An 18,419-nucleotide genomic window follows, 5' to 3' on the forward strand; every position below is an offset into this window, starting at 1 on the left:
CGAGGAGTAGCAGACACTTCCATTCTTTTAAATTGAAACAAAAACAAAAAAAGTAATCAGTTGCCAACCGGTCATCCGCCATATTTTATCGTCTGCTAGATCGTTAAAGCTACCTGTCAGAAAAATCTTAGCAAAACTATTTGTTTAATTAAATCAGTTAATTCATAATCTGATATTATAGCCACAAGGTGAGTTTTCTGTTGCATCAATTGTTCCAATTATTTAGCACCATATGGGAGAACAAGTGATAAATAAATTTAGAAATTTAACTCAGCTAGAGTTTGTTGATAGTATGCATGCTTTTAATGCAAAATTCAACTGCATAAAATTGCATATAGTTTCCGATTTGCATTCTGAATTATACCTACATATTTAAGTGTTAATACCTTGTGAAATCCGAATGGTTTCCAAGATTTTTTCTTTCTATAGTAGTTAAATTAAAAAGAATTGAATACAATCATCTGGTAGAAAAAATTCTTTGCTTTGCATATTTTATGCTTTTAGAAATCTAATATTAAGTTCGGGCAGGCAGTGGATGGATCAAAACTGCATTCATTTCATGTAATCCTTTTTATTGCAATAAAACGAAAAGGATGAAAATGATCGAGGCTGCCTGCTGCCAAGTTTTTCTGATTGAAAGAATATTAATATCTTACATATAGCTTCCTGCTCACTTTCAAATTTATTTGAATTTTATCTTATTAAAAAAAAGTAGCATGAATCCTTGCATTTAAAATCTTAAAATGTAAGTTGATGTTGAAAATGGGTTTTTATTACATTGTGTTTAGGTGTGTTAAAAATGATTTTTCTTTTTGCATGATTTATTATGCATAACTTTTAACCCAGCTTGAAAAGTTCAACTTGCAATACACTTCAATCTTTGTTTAAGTTAGAAACAGTTGTTGTTATTTTCTTTAAAATTATGCAGGCCTGGATCTATAAATTTTGGTCCCCCATGCAACAAAATCTGTATGGCCCCTCCACAGAGGCCAGCAGTGTATATTTCTAGTGTTATAAGTCTGAGTGCTAGCTTTTAAAATCAATTTTTTGGGGTTTTGGGCCCCCTGCAGGGGCGGAAAATAGGGGGGTCAAGAGGGGGCAGTCGCACCCCCAAATTTTTTAAGCAGAATGATAGAAAATGGGTGAATTCAATTTATGTAAATCGAAAATCAATGTTCATTTTAAAAAATCTCGCTGGTTCTCAGTAAATATTTGATGAAACTCGACGCATTCCCAGACTAGAAAAAGTGTTTTTCGTTATTTGGATGATGACTTAAATTCATGAAGTATTTCCCGGCCTTTTCAGAACATAGAAAAGTGATAGAGAACCATAGTTAGTTTTAACTGAAGAAGACATTTTGTCATTTTGGCTAAATATTTCATACTTGTGTGCCCACTGTAACGATGGCATGTTCAATATGAGTGGCTCGTGCAAAGTGGTGTGGCTGCATGGTTTTCACAAGAAAAGTCCTCTATTCAATAAATTTTACGCTCATTTTTTAAGTGTATATTTATTTGATGAGTGTTTATCTTTTTCTTCTGCTAGAAACACGTTTCAGCTGCTCAATGCATTATATGCTTTCATAGAAACTTCTTAAAAATGCATATGATTATTGAATTAAAAAAAAACATATCAACAAATATCTTTTATGGCGCTCTATAAGTATACAATCTCGGAGTGACAGAAGATGGTCTTCACGAGTTAAAACCATAAAATTATTTCTCTATAACTTCAAAGCAGTGATTTGACGATTGGAAGATTTATTGCAAAACGATTCTTTCAATGGTGAAAAAGCTCATGCCCTTTACCATGTATGACTTTGTTTGATTTTTTATTCAATTTGTTTGTATTGAGGAAAGTTTTTGAAAAATGCTTTACTCTATCAAAACATCTTCAATCCACTACCCTTAATTTTCAGACTATTCAAACCACAGTTCCATCTACAATTGATCTGTGTAGCATACTACCATAGTTCAATCTACAATTGAAACTGAAACTAGATTTTACATAGATGCATATTTCAATCAATCGTGAAACCTTTCAAAAAATTCTTCCTCCGAGATAATTTTAAAAAGGTGTGAAAAAAAAAAAGAAAAAGTGACGAAAACCTACACACACGATGTAAAGTCAAACATTGTTTTCTTAATATTTTGTATGAAGTAATCAATTCAGTTTCGAATGAAATTAACACAAGATTTGATGATATTTTTTTTCTGTATGGTTGGCTCTATATTATCTGGATTGGATGTTGAAAACAAAAAATAAAATGTTTCAATTTTGAGTAAAATTTTTAGCAGGAGGCAAGAAAAATTACAAGCAATATACCGACAGACCAGTTATCACATCCAGAGACTGCAGTTTCGTCCTTGTTATGGACTCATCAGTCTGGAATAGTGAATAACAGAGCTGGATGCAGAGGACATCTCATTGAAGCTGAGAGCGCCTATGAGACTAGATTATTCAATGATGTAAAATTAAGCCCTTCACAATTTTTGAAGTTGCCTGGGTGATTTTGAAGAGCAAGATATAAAAAGTGTTTTCATACATAACTTTGTTACTTCAATTATTTTTTTAACTTTTCCTATCAGCTCAGCTAGTAGAGAAAGATTTCTTTGTCTCAGGAGGTTAGAGAATTATTTTCGAAACACAATGGGCAAAAAAAATTTCTATTTAGTTGTATTGGTAAAACAGCACGACACTGGGCACTGACAGATTAGTAACATGATTTCCTGTTCTTCCGAATTCCAAAAATCATGCATTAAAACTTTTCCAAGAGGTATAAAAACTTTAGTATCGAGATGTTTTGTGCGATAACGTATTAGAAAATGAGTCAAAATTTTAATTGTTTCCAAACACAAATTTTTATTCATAGTAAACCGATTTTATGACCACTCCCTGTTAGATAATGTGTGTTTTGTACTACACTGTAGTAATACATATTTAAGAAACTCGACCCCCCAAATGAAATGCTGAAATGCCGCCCCTGGCCCCCTGCGCTGCGGGTTTGCAGATCTGGGCCTGAAATCAATGTATTTCATTTTTTAGGGCATGGTTTTGATTGTGTTTTGGTATAATTTGCATTGAGTATATACTTTTTGACCCCTCTCTCTGAAAAAATTTGAAATGATTCCCCTGCCTCACAGCGTTAAAGGATAATTGTGCAGTGGATTGTGGTTGAAATGGATGGTTAATTAATTTTTTTTAACTCCATTTATAAAATAGGATCAGAACGTGTCAAATTATTGGTTGTGTATAGAATTAAGAGTATCAAAAATATGAATTTTTTAGAGAAATTTTGAAATTTATTTGTTCTTTATTAGTCACTCTGCCTTTTAAATTATAGCCAGCGCCAGAAAGAATTGAAGACATGGGACTTAAAAAGCAATTGATGTTACGGGGCTGAAGTTTAGCACTGAAAACGGGACAAGGGGTCATTGTTTTAAGCTATTTAAATCTCAGGCTAACATGGATATTAGGAAAAATTATTATTTTAGCAGGGTAGTGGAACCTTGGAACAGCTTACCAGAAGAGGTGGTAATGAGCAAGGGAGTAGATAGTTTTAAGAGGGCCATTGATCCTCACTGGGGATTGTAAATTGACTAGGACCAGTCTAGCTGGGCCCAGAGCCTGTTGCTGGTCGTCACTTTTGTATTTGTATTTGTAAAGGATAAGCATCATTACTATACCAGATCTTTTCAAATACTCGAAACCAAGAGTGTACTCCATTTGAATTCTAATGAAGTTTGAGGTATTTTTTTGTTGCTTGGAGCTAACTGTTCTATTTTGTTTCTAGCCAACTGTAAATGGCTTCATTCAACGATAATGCTCCTCTCCTCCTCCGCCAGAAGTGGTTGAACTTGACCGAAGGCATAGAACGTGATGTCGTGGAATCTTGGTGGAATGTGATAGAAGAGGAGCTTTCAAAACCCAGTAGAAAATATCACACATTTTCTCACCTCCAGAGCATGTTCTGCCACATGGAATCGGTTAGCAACGAAATTGATGACAAGAGAGCAGTTTCTTATGCGATTTTTTTCCACGAGTAAGTACACTTTATTTGGATTCAACTTAATTTTCACAAAGTTATTGTTTTATAGGTTTTGCATTTCAGGTTGTATGTTTTCAGAAAGGAATCAAGTGTTATTTGGATTTGATCAATATGTCGTCGCCTCAGAGTAACAGTAAGATATCTAATCCCAGAAATACAGTTGGACCCCAATTTAACAAACTTCTATTTAACAAATTTCGCAAACTTTTCTTTTTCCCCTGACTAAAATGAAGGCGAAAACCCCTATTTACCGAATAATAAACCCCAAAATAACAAATTATTTTAACAGCCAAAAAAAAATTTTTTTTTTTGTTAGTTTGAGTTGGGAAACATTGGATTATTTTCTAAATGTTACATCCATGTTGACCAAAGCAGAAAAAGACTTTTTTTTTGGAATCACCGATTTTTGATGGAAGAAAGCAAGGGAGCAACCAACGAATAGTGGTTCTGATGCTGAAAGCAATAGTGAAACTCACATTAAACCTGTTACTTTTTCAAATGCTTTACATGGCCTGGAAACTGTAAAACATACCTCATGCAGCAGGCTGCAAAAGACACAGTATTTTTTTTCTCTCCATAAAGTCGAAAGAGAATTATTATGAGTCAAGTATCAAGGAAATTTTGTCCAAACATCTATTACTCAGTTGTTTAAAATTTCAAATTAAGTAGTGTATAACAGTCGTGGAATGCTGGATAAAAAGTGTAAACTTTCTTATTGTGGATATTTTTGCGCCATTGCTTATTAGGAATTTTGGATAAGGTACATGCATTTTATTTTTTAAAATCCCGCCCTCCTCTTTGATATTATAAATAACCCCGATTTAACTTAAACGTTTCACTCCTGATGAATTCGTTAAATCAGGGTCTGACTATAAAACTAAGGTATCTTATTGTTGCTCTGAGGCGACGATATGCGCACAATAGAACAACTATATTAACTAATTTTTTTCTAATTGTACTGTTTAGCAGCACTTACCTGGGCTACTGGTACTTCCAGGGCTGACTCTAGTAGTTTTGCCGCCCCAGGTGATGCTTTCAAGTGTCGCCCCTAGTTAAGGAACAAATTTGTTTTGTTTTTTTGGCCCCTAACATTTTGCCATTATGAAATTTGCTGCCTCTCAAGTCTTCCATCTTAGGCCGCAGCACAGGTTGCCTATCCCAGGAGGTTGCCTAGGTACTATCTCTTGCCCAAAAACAGAGCAGAGCTTCTCTTAACATTTGTAAACCTTACCTACAAATTTTTAATGTTGTTACATACATCCCTTTGCTTCAAGGTGCTTCAACTGCCATTCAAATTTTTGTGCTACATGGTAAAAAAGCTTTTGAAAACAATTGAATTGATTACTTCAGAAAGGGCATAAGTCTTACGGGAATCCATTGGACTTACGCCCTTTCTGAAATAATCAATTCAATTAAAAGGAATTTCTACCATGGGAGTATGATTTTGTTGGTTGTTAGTAAAGTTTTTTAGATTTGAATTTTTTAATTCAATATCTATTCATTGACCCCTTCATAATTGTCTCAATAGAAGATGCATTTGATTTCAATTTAAAATAAAAGTTATAGTTTTAGAGAAACATTCCATATTTTGAAGAATATGCCCAAGTTGATAAAATACGTAATTAGTCGAACTTCGTTATCACAATACCTCTGGGACCGTCAACAAAGTGTTGTCATAGCCAGAGCGATGTCATAACCGGAATAGTTTAAAAATTCATTATTAAACATTAGTTCTCAATAAAATTAGACTTAATGAATGTAAATTTGAGTTATTGGTGAACATAACAAAAATTCTTTTAAAAAAACTTCACTTGTCTTTTTTTTTTTTTTTTTGAACTCTACAATACTTTCCAATAACATTTTTAGGACTTCTCCTTTCCACGAAATTATCAGCAAGAAAGAAACCAATTCAAGACTCTTCACTTTTGTCCGCAATTTGATTAGATTTTGACGGCCTAACCCCACCTTTTGAAGCTGAAAAAACCCTTTCTAATTCCTTTATCCAATTTAGAGTTGTGTGCAGTGGCGAATACAGCCGGCGGGCAGCCGGGCATTTGCCCGGTGGGCCAGTCATGCTTCGTGCCGACCAACTAACAGCAAAGTCTTTCGGACCTGTCTACTAACAGCAAAATAAATTTTGCGCGCATGTGTTTAGAATAACGCAAATTCGCAAAACACAGCCTCAGCTCATCTTTATGCATGGGCTAAAGCTTGCAAGCTTGCTGGTGGAGGGAGGCAGCGCGTCACCAAGGGGGGGGGGGGATTTCTGAAATGGGGCTGCTCAGGACCTGATTACCACACAGGTTGACTAGGTCTAGGTCTGGGCCCCATGTTCCTAAGTGATCCCAAATGTTTTAAAGAATTATGCATAGCATTGCAACGATATGAGAAATACATGTATTTTTTAAAAATTAAAAAATATGACTCTTTAATTGGGAAAAAACTTCTTTAAAGGGGGATTTTTAATCATTCTGCCAGTAACGAATTTACTTGGTCACGATTATGAGGGTGCCCAAAGGGGATTCATAAATGTACATAAGTGATTTATACATAGTTGTGTGATTAGACAAAGAGGCCCCCAAAAGTGCTGTGCTTTAAAAATATAAATCAAACACTGCACAGTGTTCAGGGGATCTCCAAATTAATATCGGCCTAGGGCCTAACTTTTAGTTAGTCGGACCCTGGGGCTGCCAATATGTTATTAGTGATGTAATGAAAAATAAATGCATAAATCTAAAAAGAAAAAAAAAAACAGGGAAACCTTAGCGGTCGTAGAAAATTAAAATACTTTTGGTCTCTTTGACGCTTTTATTTATAAATGACAATTCACAATTGCTACAAAATGCAACTTAGAACAAGGACTGACGTGAGGTCATGTCAGCTTAGTTGGAGAATAGTTTGGAGGGGCCTGGCTCGGAATTGAACTCGTTCAGAGGGTAAAATATCTTAATGGTGAAAGGTGTAGAAGGGGGCCTGTGAAAAAATTGACCTATGTCATTTTATTTCCCTGATCCGCGTTTGCTCTCAGCGACCCTGTTTGTAACAATTGGAATAAAAGTGAATAAATATTTTTTTCCGTAAAATTATTTTAAAAATGCAATCTTAAAATACTATTGAGGAGTAAGAAAGACTCTAGATTATTAAGATTATCAAATCAAAAGACAAAGGCCGCCAAAATGTGAATTTCAAACATTTTGTGACGAAACATAAAGTATTTTGTATGCTGTACAAACTCACGGTTTCGGATCCCTCAGTTTAAAAAGAAAATAAGTTGATAAAAACCAATGTCGAAAGAATTCCGTAGTCCCCAGATCCCCCCCCTCCCCCGGCCTCCTAATATCATCAAAGATCGTGTAAAATTAAAATTTTCGGGCTTCAATTTTGAATAACTACATAAGAAAACAGCCAAATCCACTCCCACCATAACATGGAATTCCAGTTTCGAAAATTTGCTGGAGGAAAGTACTCGAACCTCTCCCATTTTCTTAACATTACCAAAGATGGTCTAAAAATGTGTTTTTAAATTAACAGTATGGAAAATTTTCCGAGAAAGCGCACCGTCCCCTCCTCTCTCTCGGCATCATCAATGAAGAACGTTTTAAATCTGGTTTTTAGTGCTTCAATTTCAAAAATTTTCCGGGGTGAATCTCCTGAAAACTCCTTCTCCTAACATCACTGAAGATCAGCAAAATTTTCGTTTTTGGAACTTAACTTTCGAGTAACTGCCAGTGCATTAGTCTTTACCAAAAAAGGCTTTTAAAACTTCAATTTAAAAATTTTCTGGTGGATGGCCTCGGAATCTATCTGGACTTAAAATCACCAAAGATCTTCTAAAACTGCGTTTTCATAGCTAATACTTTTTAAAAAATTTCAGAGGAGAGCCCCCGGAACCGCTCTTCATACCATATACTCGAATATAATTTAAAATTCTGTTTTTGGATTTCCACTTCCGAAAAATTGCAGCAGGAGAAACCCTGAACCTACGCTCCCCAAACATCACCAAATATTGTCTAAAGATGAGTTATTAAGACTACAATTTTGAACATCCCCCGGACCCCCTATTTCAAACTCAATGTTAATCTTTCCATTAAGTTTATATTGCTAGTACTTTAATGACTCCCAGAAGTCAGAAAGCAAAGTCCTCATATTTAAGGGATATCCCAATCGTTAAGTAAAATTTAATATCTATAAGAGCTTTGGGGCCGCTACATCTCGTAATGCCAGGGCCGATTTTTTCAACCAATCCGCCACTGGTTGTGTGTCCCTTTTCAATATAACGAGGAGCTCTTATCTCTTTTTCTCTCATGGGAGAAGTTTGTAGTGACCACCTACAGCTTAAGGTAGCTATGATCTTTCTCTTCTTCTGCTGTTTCCCTCCTCCAGTATTACAATCCACCCGCTTTGAATTCCTTTCTATTGTACCTCTTGTCAAAGTCTGAGATCTGCACCTTTCAGAACTTATCTACTTGTCCCCCACCATTTTTGAGGTGTCATGTCTGATCAAATCTCCCTCTTGTCCGAGTCCAAAATTCCACAACAAACATTTCCAGAATTATTTTACGGAAAGTTTTTTAATTGCAAAGAGAAATACTTGATCCAATCTACGCAGCTCCAAATGTCGTAGTAACCGGAGTTGCCCCAAAAAAAACTGTTGTAAAACCCGGAGCCACTTAACATTAAAACTGTATGGCAAAAGTTCAGGACTTTGAAAAAGTGGCGTGACATCCAGAGTGTCGTGAAATCCGGATGTCGCAATAACGAGGTTTGACCTCAGTTATTCCCTCCTTTTCTAATGATGACTTTGAAAGCCAAATAACTTCACACGAGCTAATAATATCATAACGGTCCAAGTAATTACTTCTGAATTATTCATATACCAAACACATATTGTGATTGTTAAATGTGATAATCAGCTATTTACTGCTAATAATTAGTTTTTTTTAACTGTGCATATATGGGTGATGGTTTAATGCAAACTATTAAAATATCCATTAGCTTGGTGTATGACCCCCAAAAGCAGGACAATGAAGAACAGAGTATAGAACTCTTCAGGAAATTTGCTCAAGAATCAGGTTTGGGTGAAGTGAGTTTTCAACCTATTCTTTTCTATTCATTTTGTATAGTTGTAACAATAAATATATGTATTTGCAATTTTAAATTTTTCTGACATGAAAGTGAACTGAAATGGGTTAACAACTTTTGACGTCAGAATTGCATTATGATGCATGAATTTTTCTTCTTTTAATGTTGATTGGATTAATATAGTTTTCTGTTTTTAATTTAGCAAACTATTTCAATTTTTTAGTTTATTTCAAACCTTTTTCTCCTTTACTGTCAAGTGAACAGGAAAAGATAAATTTTCATGCCTCTTCGCAGTCAGACTGGTGCTTATTTGTGAGTGGTTTGTATTTTCTGTTTTTTTTTTTTTTTTTTAATGTATGTTTATCTTTTGATTTTTTTTTTAAATTTGTTTATCCTTTGATTTTTTTTTTTTTAAATTTATGTTTATCCTTTGATTTTTTTCTTTGAAGTTTATACTAAGTATAGTTTATGATTATTATTATTATTTTTTTCAATTACTGCCAGTCAAAGAGAACAATCATTTTTAATTCAAAGTGTTGCATTTCCAAATAACTTATAATATGAGTAAAGCAAAAAAAAAAAAAAAAAAAAAAGGGAGAAAACCTAGATACATATATGCCATTCGATTTTTGCCTATACAGCATCTTGTTAAGTGCTTAATATTTTGGTGTGTTTTCCCCTGTTAAAAGTAGTTAAATGAAACAAAGCAGGCATATAAATAACTTTTTTTTTCCATAGGAAGAGATATTATGCAGGTGTATGCGTATTTTACAGAACAAGAAATGTTTTGATTAAGTAAAAAATATCTTTTATCATGCCTGTAAGAGGCATTTATAACCAATCTTTGATGTAACAATTTACATTTAAATAATTGATAAAAAAAGTTGATAATGTTTGGTTTGTCTCATTAATAATTACAAAAAAAAAAAATCATGGTAATCAAAAAGACTTGATTCATACCCCCTCATATGCTTTAGGTGTATCACTTGTGATATTTTATCTCAGTAATAAAAGCTGTTTCACAAAGAAAACAGCTTTTATTACTGATATCACTATGCAGAAATAGAACTAATTTCTTTGAGTACATTAAAAAAAAAGTTGAACAATTTATTATGTAGGTGATCACAAGTTCTTTTTTTTTTTTTAATTTTTTGTTTAAAAGTTGAATTTTGTTTTAGGAACATTTTCATCAAACGCTTTTTCTGTAGTTAAATGGTTACTGAGCTGTTATTTAGAGATAAAACAGAATCAAGTTACTGAATGTTGATAATTATATCAATGTTGCAAAATGTTTCTGCAGTGGTAGATTTCACCATGTCCTAAGTTGAGGAGGGGGGGGGGGGGTTCTGAGCAAAAGGCCCCAGAGAGTTAGAACTGATTTAATAGCAATATAGATTCGATGAAATTTGATCAGAAAACAGATTAAAACTATATTTTGGTTGCCTTTATTACCTCATAAATATATTTATTTTAAGCAATTATGAACAGTCTTACATTTAGTTTCTAGTTGTTAAAGTCACAAATATTAAATTTCGGATAAAGACTTGTAATTTCTATTGTAATCTCTGGATTTTGCAATGCTACTAAGAACATACTTTGGTCCAGAACTACAACCAATATACAGTAAAACCTTTGGAGAATTCTATCTTTATCCAGGAGGGTCAGCCACCACACTCTGCTGTTAGTGCAATTCTAAAAAGCTAGGAAAGGGTAGGATAAATGTACTACTGACATGTTTTGCCATGCTGCTCACATGTTGTGAGCAGGACTTGTTCTTTAACAGACCTGACTAACAAGAAGCTTTTTCACCTTGTTTCAAAAATTATGGATTTATTCCACATGAGGTATCCAAATGGTATTAGTGATTGTATTATGTACTTTTCAAAAAAAGAAAATGAAAAGAAAATTTATTTAGCGGAATTAGTTTTTATAATGTGAATGTTAACATTAGAAAGTAGGTGATACAGAAACTCTTTAGGAATTAAAATAATGGAACCTCAGTAAGCTTAAGTCAACATGTTTTCATGTTCCCTTGGGGTGTCGAGTTATTGAGGTTCCACTGTATATATTTCAGAAAATTTATGTTAAACTAGTGGCACCTGCACGGCTTTGCCCGTAATAGAAAAATTAAAAGGTCTTTTGGTTCGCCTGTATATTTACAAATAATGTATGGTGAATTTTCTCGCCAATTGGCTTGCACCCATGTTACGGTTCCACGTTATGATAATTTCGTATCTCGCTAATTGGCTTGTGCCCATGTTACGGTTCCACGTTATGATAATTTCGTAATTTATTCGTCCATCTTATGATAGCTCTGTTCTTAAAATTGGAATAGAAAAAGAACCACATCGAATTTTCGAAAAATCGCTTCGAGGTGCGCACCTCCATGCTACAAACTAACTTTGTGCCAAATTTCATGAAAATCGGCCTAACGGTCTAGGCGCTATGCGCGTCACAGACATCCAGACATCGAGACTTTCAGCTTTATTATTAGTAAAGATGATTAAATTTAACAAGAACTGCTATACTATAAAGTTACTCTTAAGATAAACATTGCTTGTGAAGAAATGATAGTCCAAGATCTTTTTTAAAAAAATCACTTGATAAGCTAATTTTTTAGTTTACAAAATTAAGGTGCTAAGAGTCCTTTTTACTCTATTGCCGTTACTGATGTATTGTGTTTGTATCTCCAGGACACAGACCTAATGAATAAAGTCATAGAAATGATCGCAGCATCACAGGCTCACTGTACAGAGGTTCACAAAGAAGAAGGGTCTTATGGAAACGACGATGTCCACTACTTTTTAGATTTTGATATGAGCATCCTGGGTTCTGAACCAAAAGGTAAACCATTCTATTATCGAAAATGATTTTCGCATTTGTAACACATCAAAGATATCCAATACATTTCATCATCCAATACATTCAAGACATTAAAATGTGTTAGTAAACAGCATTATCAGTTGTGCCATAAGTAAAAAGAAAGAAGAAAAAAAATGCTAACAATTTTTTTTTAAATTGACATGCATGTCAATCTTAATCTTATGCATGTATAATTTTGAGTTTAAAAATATTAAAATAAAAACTTTTGAATAATGGAATTTCTATTTTCTTTTTTGTTAAAGCTTTAATAAAGACCCCTCCTTTACACTTGTAATATAATTAAATGAGAGAATTACATTTATAACAAACTTGTAATATAATTAAATGAGAGAATTACATTCATAACAATCAATAATGTTTTTCTTTTTTGCTTTTAAATAAGTTTTTCTTTTTATAATTCCCTATCTCTCTTCTAAAATATCCGAGAGAGTCAAAAGATTGAATATTGAAAAAAAGAATTTTTTTTTCATTTCTTAATAGTACTCTAGCAACTTAAAAGTAGTTTTAGCGATAGGTTTTAAAAATAAATTCAGATTAATGAGTATTTATCCTTTGATATTAATAATTTGATTTGATTTTGAGCCGCTGCAACTAAACTGTTGCGTCATAAGTGATAAGCAAGATAACATTAAATTGCACAAAAAACAATCAGTATAGCAAACATGAGGGATAGCTGGGAATCTTTTTTCCAATTCAAAAGGTTAGCTTATGGATGAAAAGACATCGAACAAAAGGACAATTGTATTGAAAAAAAAAAGGTTCCTTGTAACCTAAAAACACATTTCTCCATTTTTATTTGTTGGGTTTAAATAGAGTTATTTTGCTTGTTATTCAATCGCGAGTTAATGAAGAACTCTTCCACCTTTCCGTTGCTTCATTAAGTGCTCAAATTCAAAACAAGAACTGTTTTATGTGTGATTTCTTCCATTTTTCTTTATTGACCAAACCAATCAACATTTTTCTTTCTCTTACAGAATATGAGAAGTATGCTGCACAAATTAGTGAAGAATATTCATTTCTACCATCATTTAAGTATGATTTCTTGCGTTCAAAGGTACTTGTCATTAATTTATATTTAGATTAAATATAAATAAATTTGTAAATTAGTATTTTAAATAGGCTGTAATAAATACATATACCCATCAAATATAGTGAAGCTGCCAGCTGTACAGGGGCACGGGTACAGAATATGTCCGATCCCGCAATCTAGAATCAGGGGAAATTTTGCAGATTAAAATTTTTTTAATTTTAATTTTTTGATTTTTTTCGCAAGTGTCTTTTGAATTCATTTTCTTTTGCATCACCAGTCTTTATATTTTCATTAACTATTTGTTGGATAATAATTTACATTTAATAATAAATATTAGATCGGAGATTTTAGTTAAAACATACATGTATTTACTTAATCTACTTTTTAGATACCTAGTTCTACAAGTTACCAGTTCATTCTATTAGTTTTAAAGATGCAGTTTTTTTTTTTTCCAAACTTATCTATACCTATAGTAATGAATGAATTTTTATCTGAAACATATAGTAAAATGTTGGGGAAATTTTCATATAAATTGGGGGAAATGTTGACAGTAAAAACATTTTCTGCAGCCCTGTACAGGGGTACAGTACCCGCCACTAATAAAATCACTGGATTATAAAATCAGCCGCTTTTTAAAATCAAATCTGGAAGAACAGAATCATTGCAATAGCAAAACATGGTAAAACCACCTTTTAATGAAATCACTATTGCCGTTTTATAAAATCAAAATTTTGGACATTGTGCATAAAAAAATGATAAAGAAGCACCAAGAAGTGAAAGAATTTGTTTCAGAAGATGAGGAAATCTCGGCATCAAATTTGCCTCTTCAATGGATTTCAGAAAAGCGCTTGATCATATACGATGCACTTTAGAGCAAAGAAGAAAACATAGTGCTGAACGTTACAAAACATTTAGTGAACTCCCAAACGATATTGAATCTTAACTCTCCAATTCTATGAATTAAACTGCAATACGCCAATATTTTAATACAAATGTGTTAAAAAAAAATAATAATAAAGTATTTGAATTTCAAAACCTTTCATTTTTTAAAATGCCGGTTTATAAAATCAGCCGCTTTATAAAATCAAATGCCTTGAGAACGAATGTGATTTTAATAAGCGGCGGTTACTGTACTATACTAAATGATTCATTCATTTTTGAAATGCTGTATATACGTTGTATTACACATACAAAGCCACGGAAGTATAAAGTTCATGCTTGGTGGCACCTGGGATGGAGCCCCGCATCCACTTGTGTGCTATATTTCGTTCAAATTTCCCAGAAGGGAGGCATAGCTGTGATTGGTCGAAGTGAAAGCCGATCGAGAGATCCTGGGGGCTCCAAGAGAGAACAATTAAGGGGGACACAGATGCATGGGAAAGAGGGGTGAAAAAAGGTACTTGAAAATGTGAAAGGAAAAACAGACAAATTAGTCCAAGTTGCTAAAAACTTGGACTATGGAGGATAATTTTTCTAACAAATTGCCGTGGCTTTTTAGAATAGGGAGGATTGACTTGGGCGGTGATGAGTTTATTGATGTTGAAAACTTTCTTGATTTCCTGGATAATTGAGAATAAATCGGTGAAATTTTGTTCAGGGTAGCTATTAAAATGGGGATCATTTTCAGTGGCGGGAATGCCTTGAGTGGTATTAGAGTAAGAGCGGCGTTGGTCAACGTGGGCCACATACAATGATGAGAAATATACAAAAATAACCAAACTTACTAAGATTTGGGATTGTGGTGTTAATGCGATTGGAATATTTTCAAAATGGCGACAAAACAAGAGAAGCGTTTTTTTGTGGTCTGCATTACATCCTGGTAATGTCCAATGTCGCCCTAGTAAAGTCATCACTGCAGTATGGTGTCATTGAGTTCTTTTGTGCTTTTGGTGGTTGTGGTACATAAATGAGGTCATTGATATGCCCACAAAGTACTGCAAGAACTGATTGAACATCATGCATATTATAAAGCAAGAAAAAATGCTTTTCGTCTTTTGTCACCATTTTAAAAACACTAATCATATTACCACCTCGTTATCACAATTCTAAAACTTGATGAGTTTGTAGCTATTTTCTTATATACTCCTTATCCTTGTAAGTGCAATACTTATAGTTTTTTTGTGTTTCAAAAACAAATTAATCATTTGTCCCCTTCCACCCTCAATTCCCTGTTGTTTACAAAAAATATTTTGACTGGAAAAGTGGAAAGTTTCAATATTTTTTTTACATATGAATGCCCTTTCAATGCAAAAAAGTGTGGCCACTTTCAAATACTTGAAATTAATTTTTAATACATTCTGAATTTTCATTCATTTTATTTTTGAAAAATTTGTCTAGGTACTGAAACTTTTCCTCCAAATTCCAAATATTTATGCAACTAGACTATTTCGTGAGAAGTACGAGCGACAAGCCAGAGAAAATTTACAAAACGAGATCGACCGACTATCTTCGAAAGCCACCGCCGTTTGAATTGTCACTTGTGGTGTCATACTAGTGCCATGATGTTGTGTCATTGTTTTGGTGTTGCACATTGAAGAGATTTATAATGCAAAGGCTCATACTAGTACTAGGAAAAAGACAATTTTTAGAAATCCTGGATAAAAGCCTTTTTGGATGTAAATGTCCTTTATATTGTGAAATGCATTGTACATATGATTTTTCAAAACTGTTTGTATGAGTTTAAAAAAAGAAAAAAGTACATTTTTCTGTTAATAAAAATGCATCAAAATTGTTTCATTTCACACCATTTTTAGCTTATTTTCTCACAACAGTTCTTGAAGAAAAATGTAAAAACAAAACAACTGAAATACTGAAGAAGGCCTAAATACCTAGCAAAATTATGTACAGTGAAGCAGCGTTTATGCGTTTCTATTTTATACGTTTTTATCAATTATACATTTTTTAAATTAGTCCCTGTAGAGTCTAATATGCATTAAACTATACCTATTATACGTTTTTTTTTTTGTATGCTTTTTTTACAGTCAATTCAAAAACGTATAAACGTTGCTTCACTGTATGTCTACAATTTTTTTTTTTAAATGAAAGAGTCAAAACATTACTTTAATATTTTTAAATTAAAAGTTTTAAAAATAATGTTGATGTGAGGAAGTGTGTCTGCCCCCCCCCCCCTTAATAATTTTTGACGGCATAATCTAATTTGAGTGTCGGTCATACTTTGTTCGAAAGTTCTTGGCCAGGATGTCTTGTTCCCATGCTTTATGTTTTGTTTGAACAATTTTGCATTGAATTTTTAACAGATTAGAAAAAAGCATTGGCTTCTAGGATAAAATTTGAGTCCTTTATAAATCCCAAAAAAGTAGCTTTGCTTTGAGATAATTGCATTATAAAGAACTTATAATGTAGAACAAATACAACTAAAGGATTTTTTTTTTTAATTTGAATATTTTTAAAGCAAAATAAAATGCTTGGTATATAAATAAGTAAATCATTGTTCATCCCCCTCTCCCCCCCCCAAAAAAAATACTAAAAATTGTTTAACACAGAATATTATTTACATATTTTTAGCTTTTGTTTTCATTAGAAAAAAGTTATGATAAAGATCAAAATACATTTCTCAGTAAACTTAACATTGATACAGGTATGTGATTGATTTAGTAAATGAAAAGAGCTTCATTTTTTTCAAGAGAAAATGCTGCAAACAAATTTTGACGTAAGTAATTATTAACCGGATATAATTAAAAACAACATTCTAGTTTTATTATCAGTATTATTAACCGTTTAACCACCAAACTATTGACGGAAGATCAAATTTGAGTAATTTTTTGAAATTATGTCTATTTATGTCTAGTAAATACAGAAATAAAATAAAATTTCCAGAAAATTTTTTTTTTACTATGTTTTTCAGTGTGTTCCATTTTTGGAACATTGGCGCTTTGCATGAAGTTTTTTTTTTTTTTCAGAGAATTTTTTTATACTAAGAGGTTTTGAATGCGGTTTTTATCTTAGCATACTTTATTACGGAAAAAATAATACTTTAAATTGCATTTATGTACATACCAGAATTCAGAAAATCCAATACAGAAATATCTAATGCCCATGATATGACAGGAAGCATTGCTGGTGAAGTCATTTGTCGCAATGGAAACATTTCTTAGTCTTATTTTTTTTGCACACCGCACAACGTCCTTGGGATGCAGATACAATATAATGTCCGTCAGACATTCTTGATTGTTTATGTAAATAACAACGAGGCCCTGGATGACTTTCCACTCATACTTTTCTTCTTAGGAGGTGAGTTGTTATTTCTCTTCGGAACTCTAAATGCTTCATCTTGACTTCGTGTAACTCACAATGAAGTAACCAACTAGCTACAACTGAAACATTCAGAGCATTACTAAAAACATTCCACCACTATTTTTTACTCCTCAAATAAGGTCTGTAGCTCCCTAAAAGTTTATCCAAGACGTCCACACCCCCCATTCCTTCATTGTATCTTTTGATAAGATGAGGTTGTGGCACATCTATCTTGCATTTCTGCGCATTTGAGTAACGTTTTACAGATGCAAGTGGCTCATGTGTATAACAATTAGATGCTACTGTAACCAATGCATTATCATTCCAGCTGCACATGTATACTGATCCATCAGATCGATAGTCAAAATTTCCTCGATCTTCTTTAGAAAGGGCTTTTTTGGATTTCAGTGAACAATGGCCAGTTCGGTTTTCACGAATTGTTCCTGTTGCCCGTACACCTTTTTTTGATAGCTGAGAAATTAAGTCATATGATGTAAAAAAGTTATCAAAGTATACTTCATGCTTAGACGTGTCAGTCAAAACTGATGATAAATCATTTACAACTCTGGATCCTAATTGCAGATCAGGGGATCCTTCTTTTTTGCCCGAATAAATCTCCATGGAATATGGGTATCCACTTGAAGAGCAGAGCATCCAAATTTTGAAGCCGAATCTTATTGGTTTTCCTCTAATAAATATTTTACATGAATGCCGACCGTAGTAGGGAACCATAGATTCATCTATGCTCAATTTTTCATGAAATACACCAAATTGTTGAAGGTTTTTACACAATTCTTCGTAAATAGGGTATACTTTTCCAAGTTTGTCATTTTGTTTTAATTCATGGTTGTCCATCAAATGAAAGTTGTTTTTTTTTTCGAAAACGATTTCGAGGCATAACTGTTGGTACAAATGGCACAGATGTATCTTCTGCACTGCTCCAATACATATCTTCAGAAGGAACGGAATGGTACCCCACTCAATAGCAACAAACCAAAAAATTGTAGGATTTCATCTTTGTCAACATCTATTGATTCTCCTTTTTGCGATGCATACAAGTTTGTCATATTTGCTAAGTGTTCAACATACTGCAAAGGTAAAATTAAAAAAAAATAAATCAA

The 18,419-nt window shown here is 33.1% G+C and overlaps 1 protein-coding gene across 1 annotated transcript; it reads left to right on the forward strand.

The window, feature by feature from the left end:
- The first annotated feature begins 82 nt into the window (after positions 1-82).
- On the forward strand, positions 83-15,763 carry LOC129217718 (uncharacterized). Its single transcript, XM_054852053.1, has 6 exons — positions 83-188; positions 3,795-4,043; positions 9,045-9,132; positions 11,825-11,975; positions 12,989-13,068; positions 15,382-15,763. The coding sequence occupies exons 2-6, from the start codon at positions 3,805-3,807 to the stop codon at positions 15,511-15,513; spliced, it is 690 nt and encodes a 229-aa protein (XP_054708028.1). The 5' UTR covers positions 83-188; positions 3,795-3,804; the 3' UTR covers positions 15,514-15,763.
- Positions 15,764-18,419: the final 2,656 nt, after the last annotated feature.

This window comes from Uloborus diversus, chromosome 2 (genome assembly GCF_026930045.1).
Source record: "Uloborus diversus isolate 005 chromosome 2, Udiv.v.3.1, whole genome shotgun sequence".
Classification (NCBI taxonomy): domain Eukaryota; kingdom Metazoa; phylum Arthropoda; class Arachnida; order Araneae; family Uloboridae; genus Uloborus; species Uloborus diversus.

Bases quoted from the DNA above. Each gene is read 5' to 3' on its own strand.
- LOC129217718 (XM_054852053.1), top strand. From the start codon at position 3,805: ATGGCTTCATTCAACGATAATGCTCCTCTCCTCCTCCGCCAGAAGTGG. The intron at 9,133-11,824 runs GTGAGTTTTCAA...TTGTATCTCCAG, and splicing joins AAGAATCAGGTTTGGGTGAA to GACACAGACCTAATGAATAA. The intron at 13,069-15,381 runs GTACTTGTCATT...AAATTTGTCTAG, and splicing joins ATGATTTCTTGCGTTCAAAG to GTACTGAAACTTTTCCTCCA.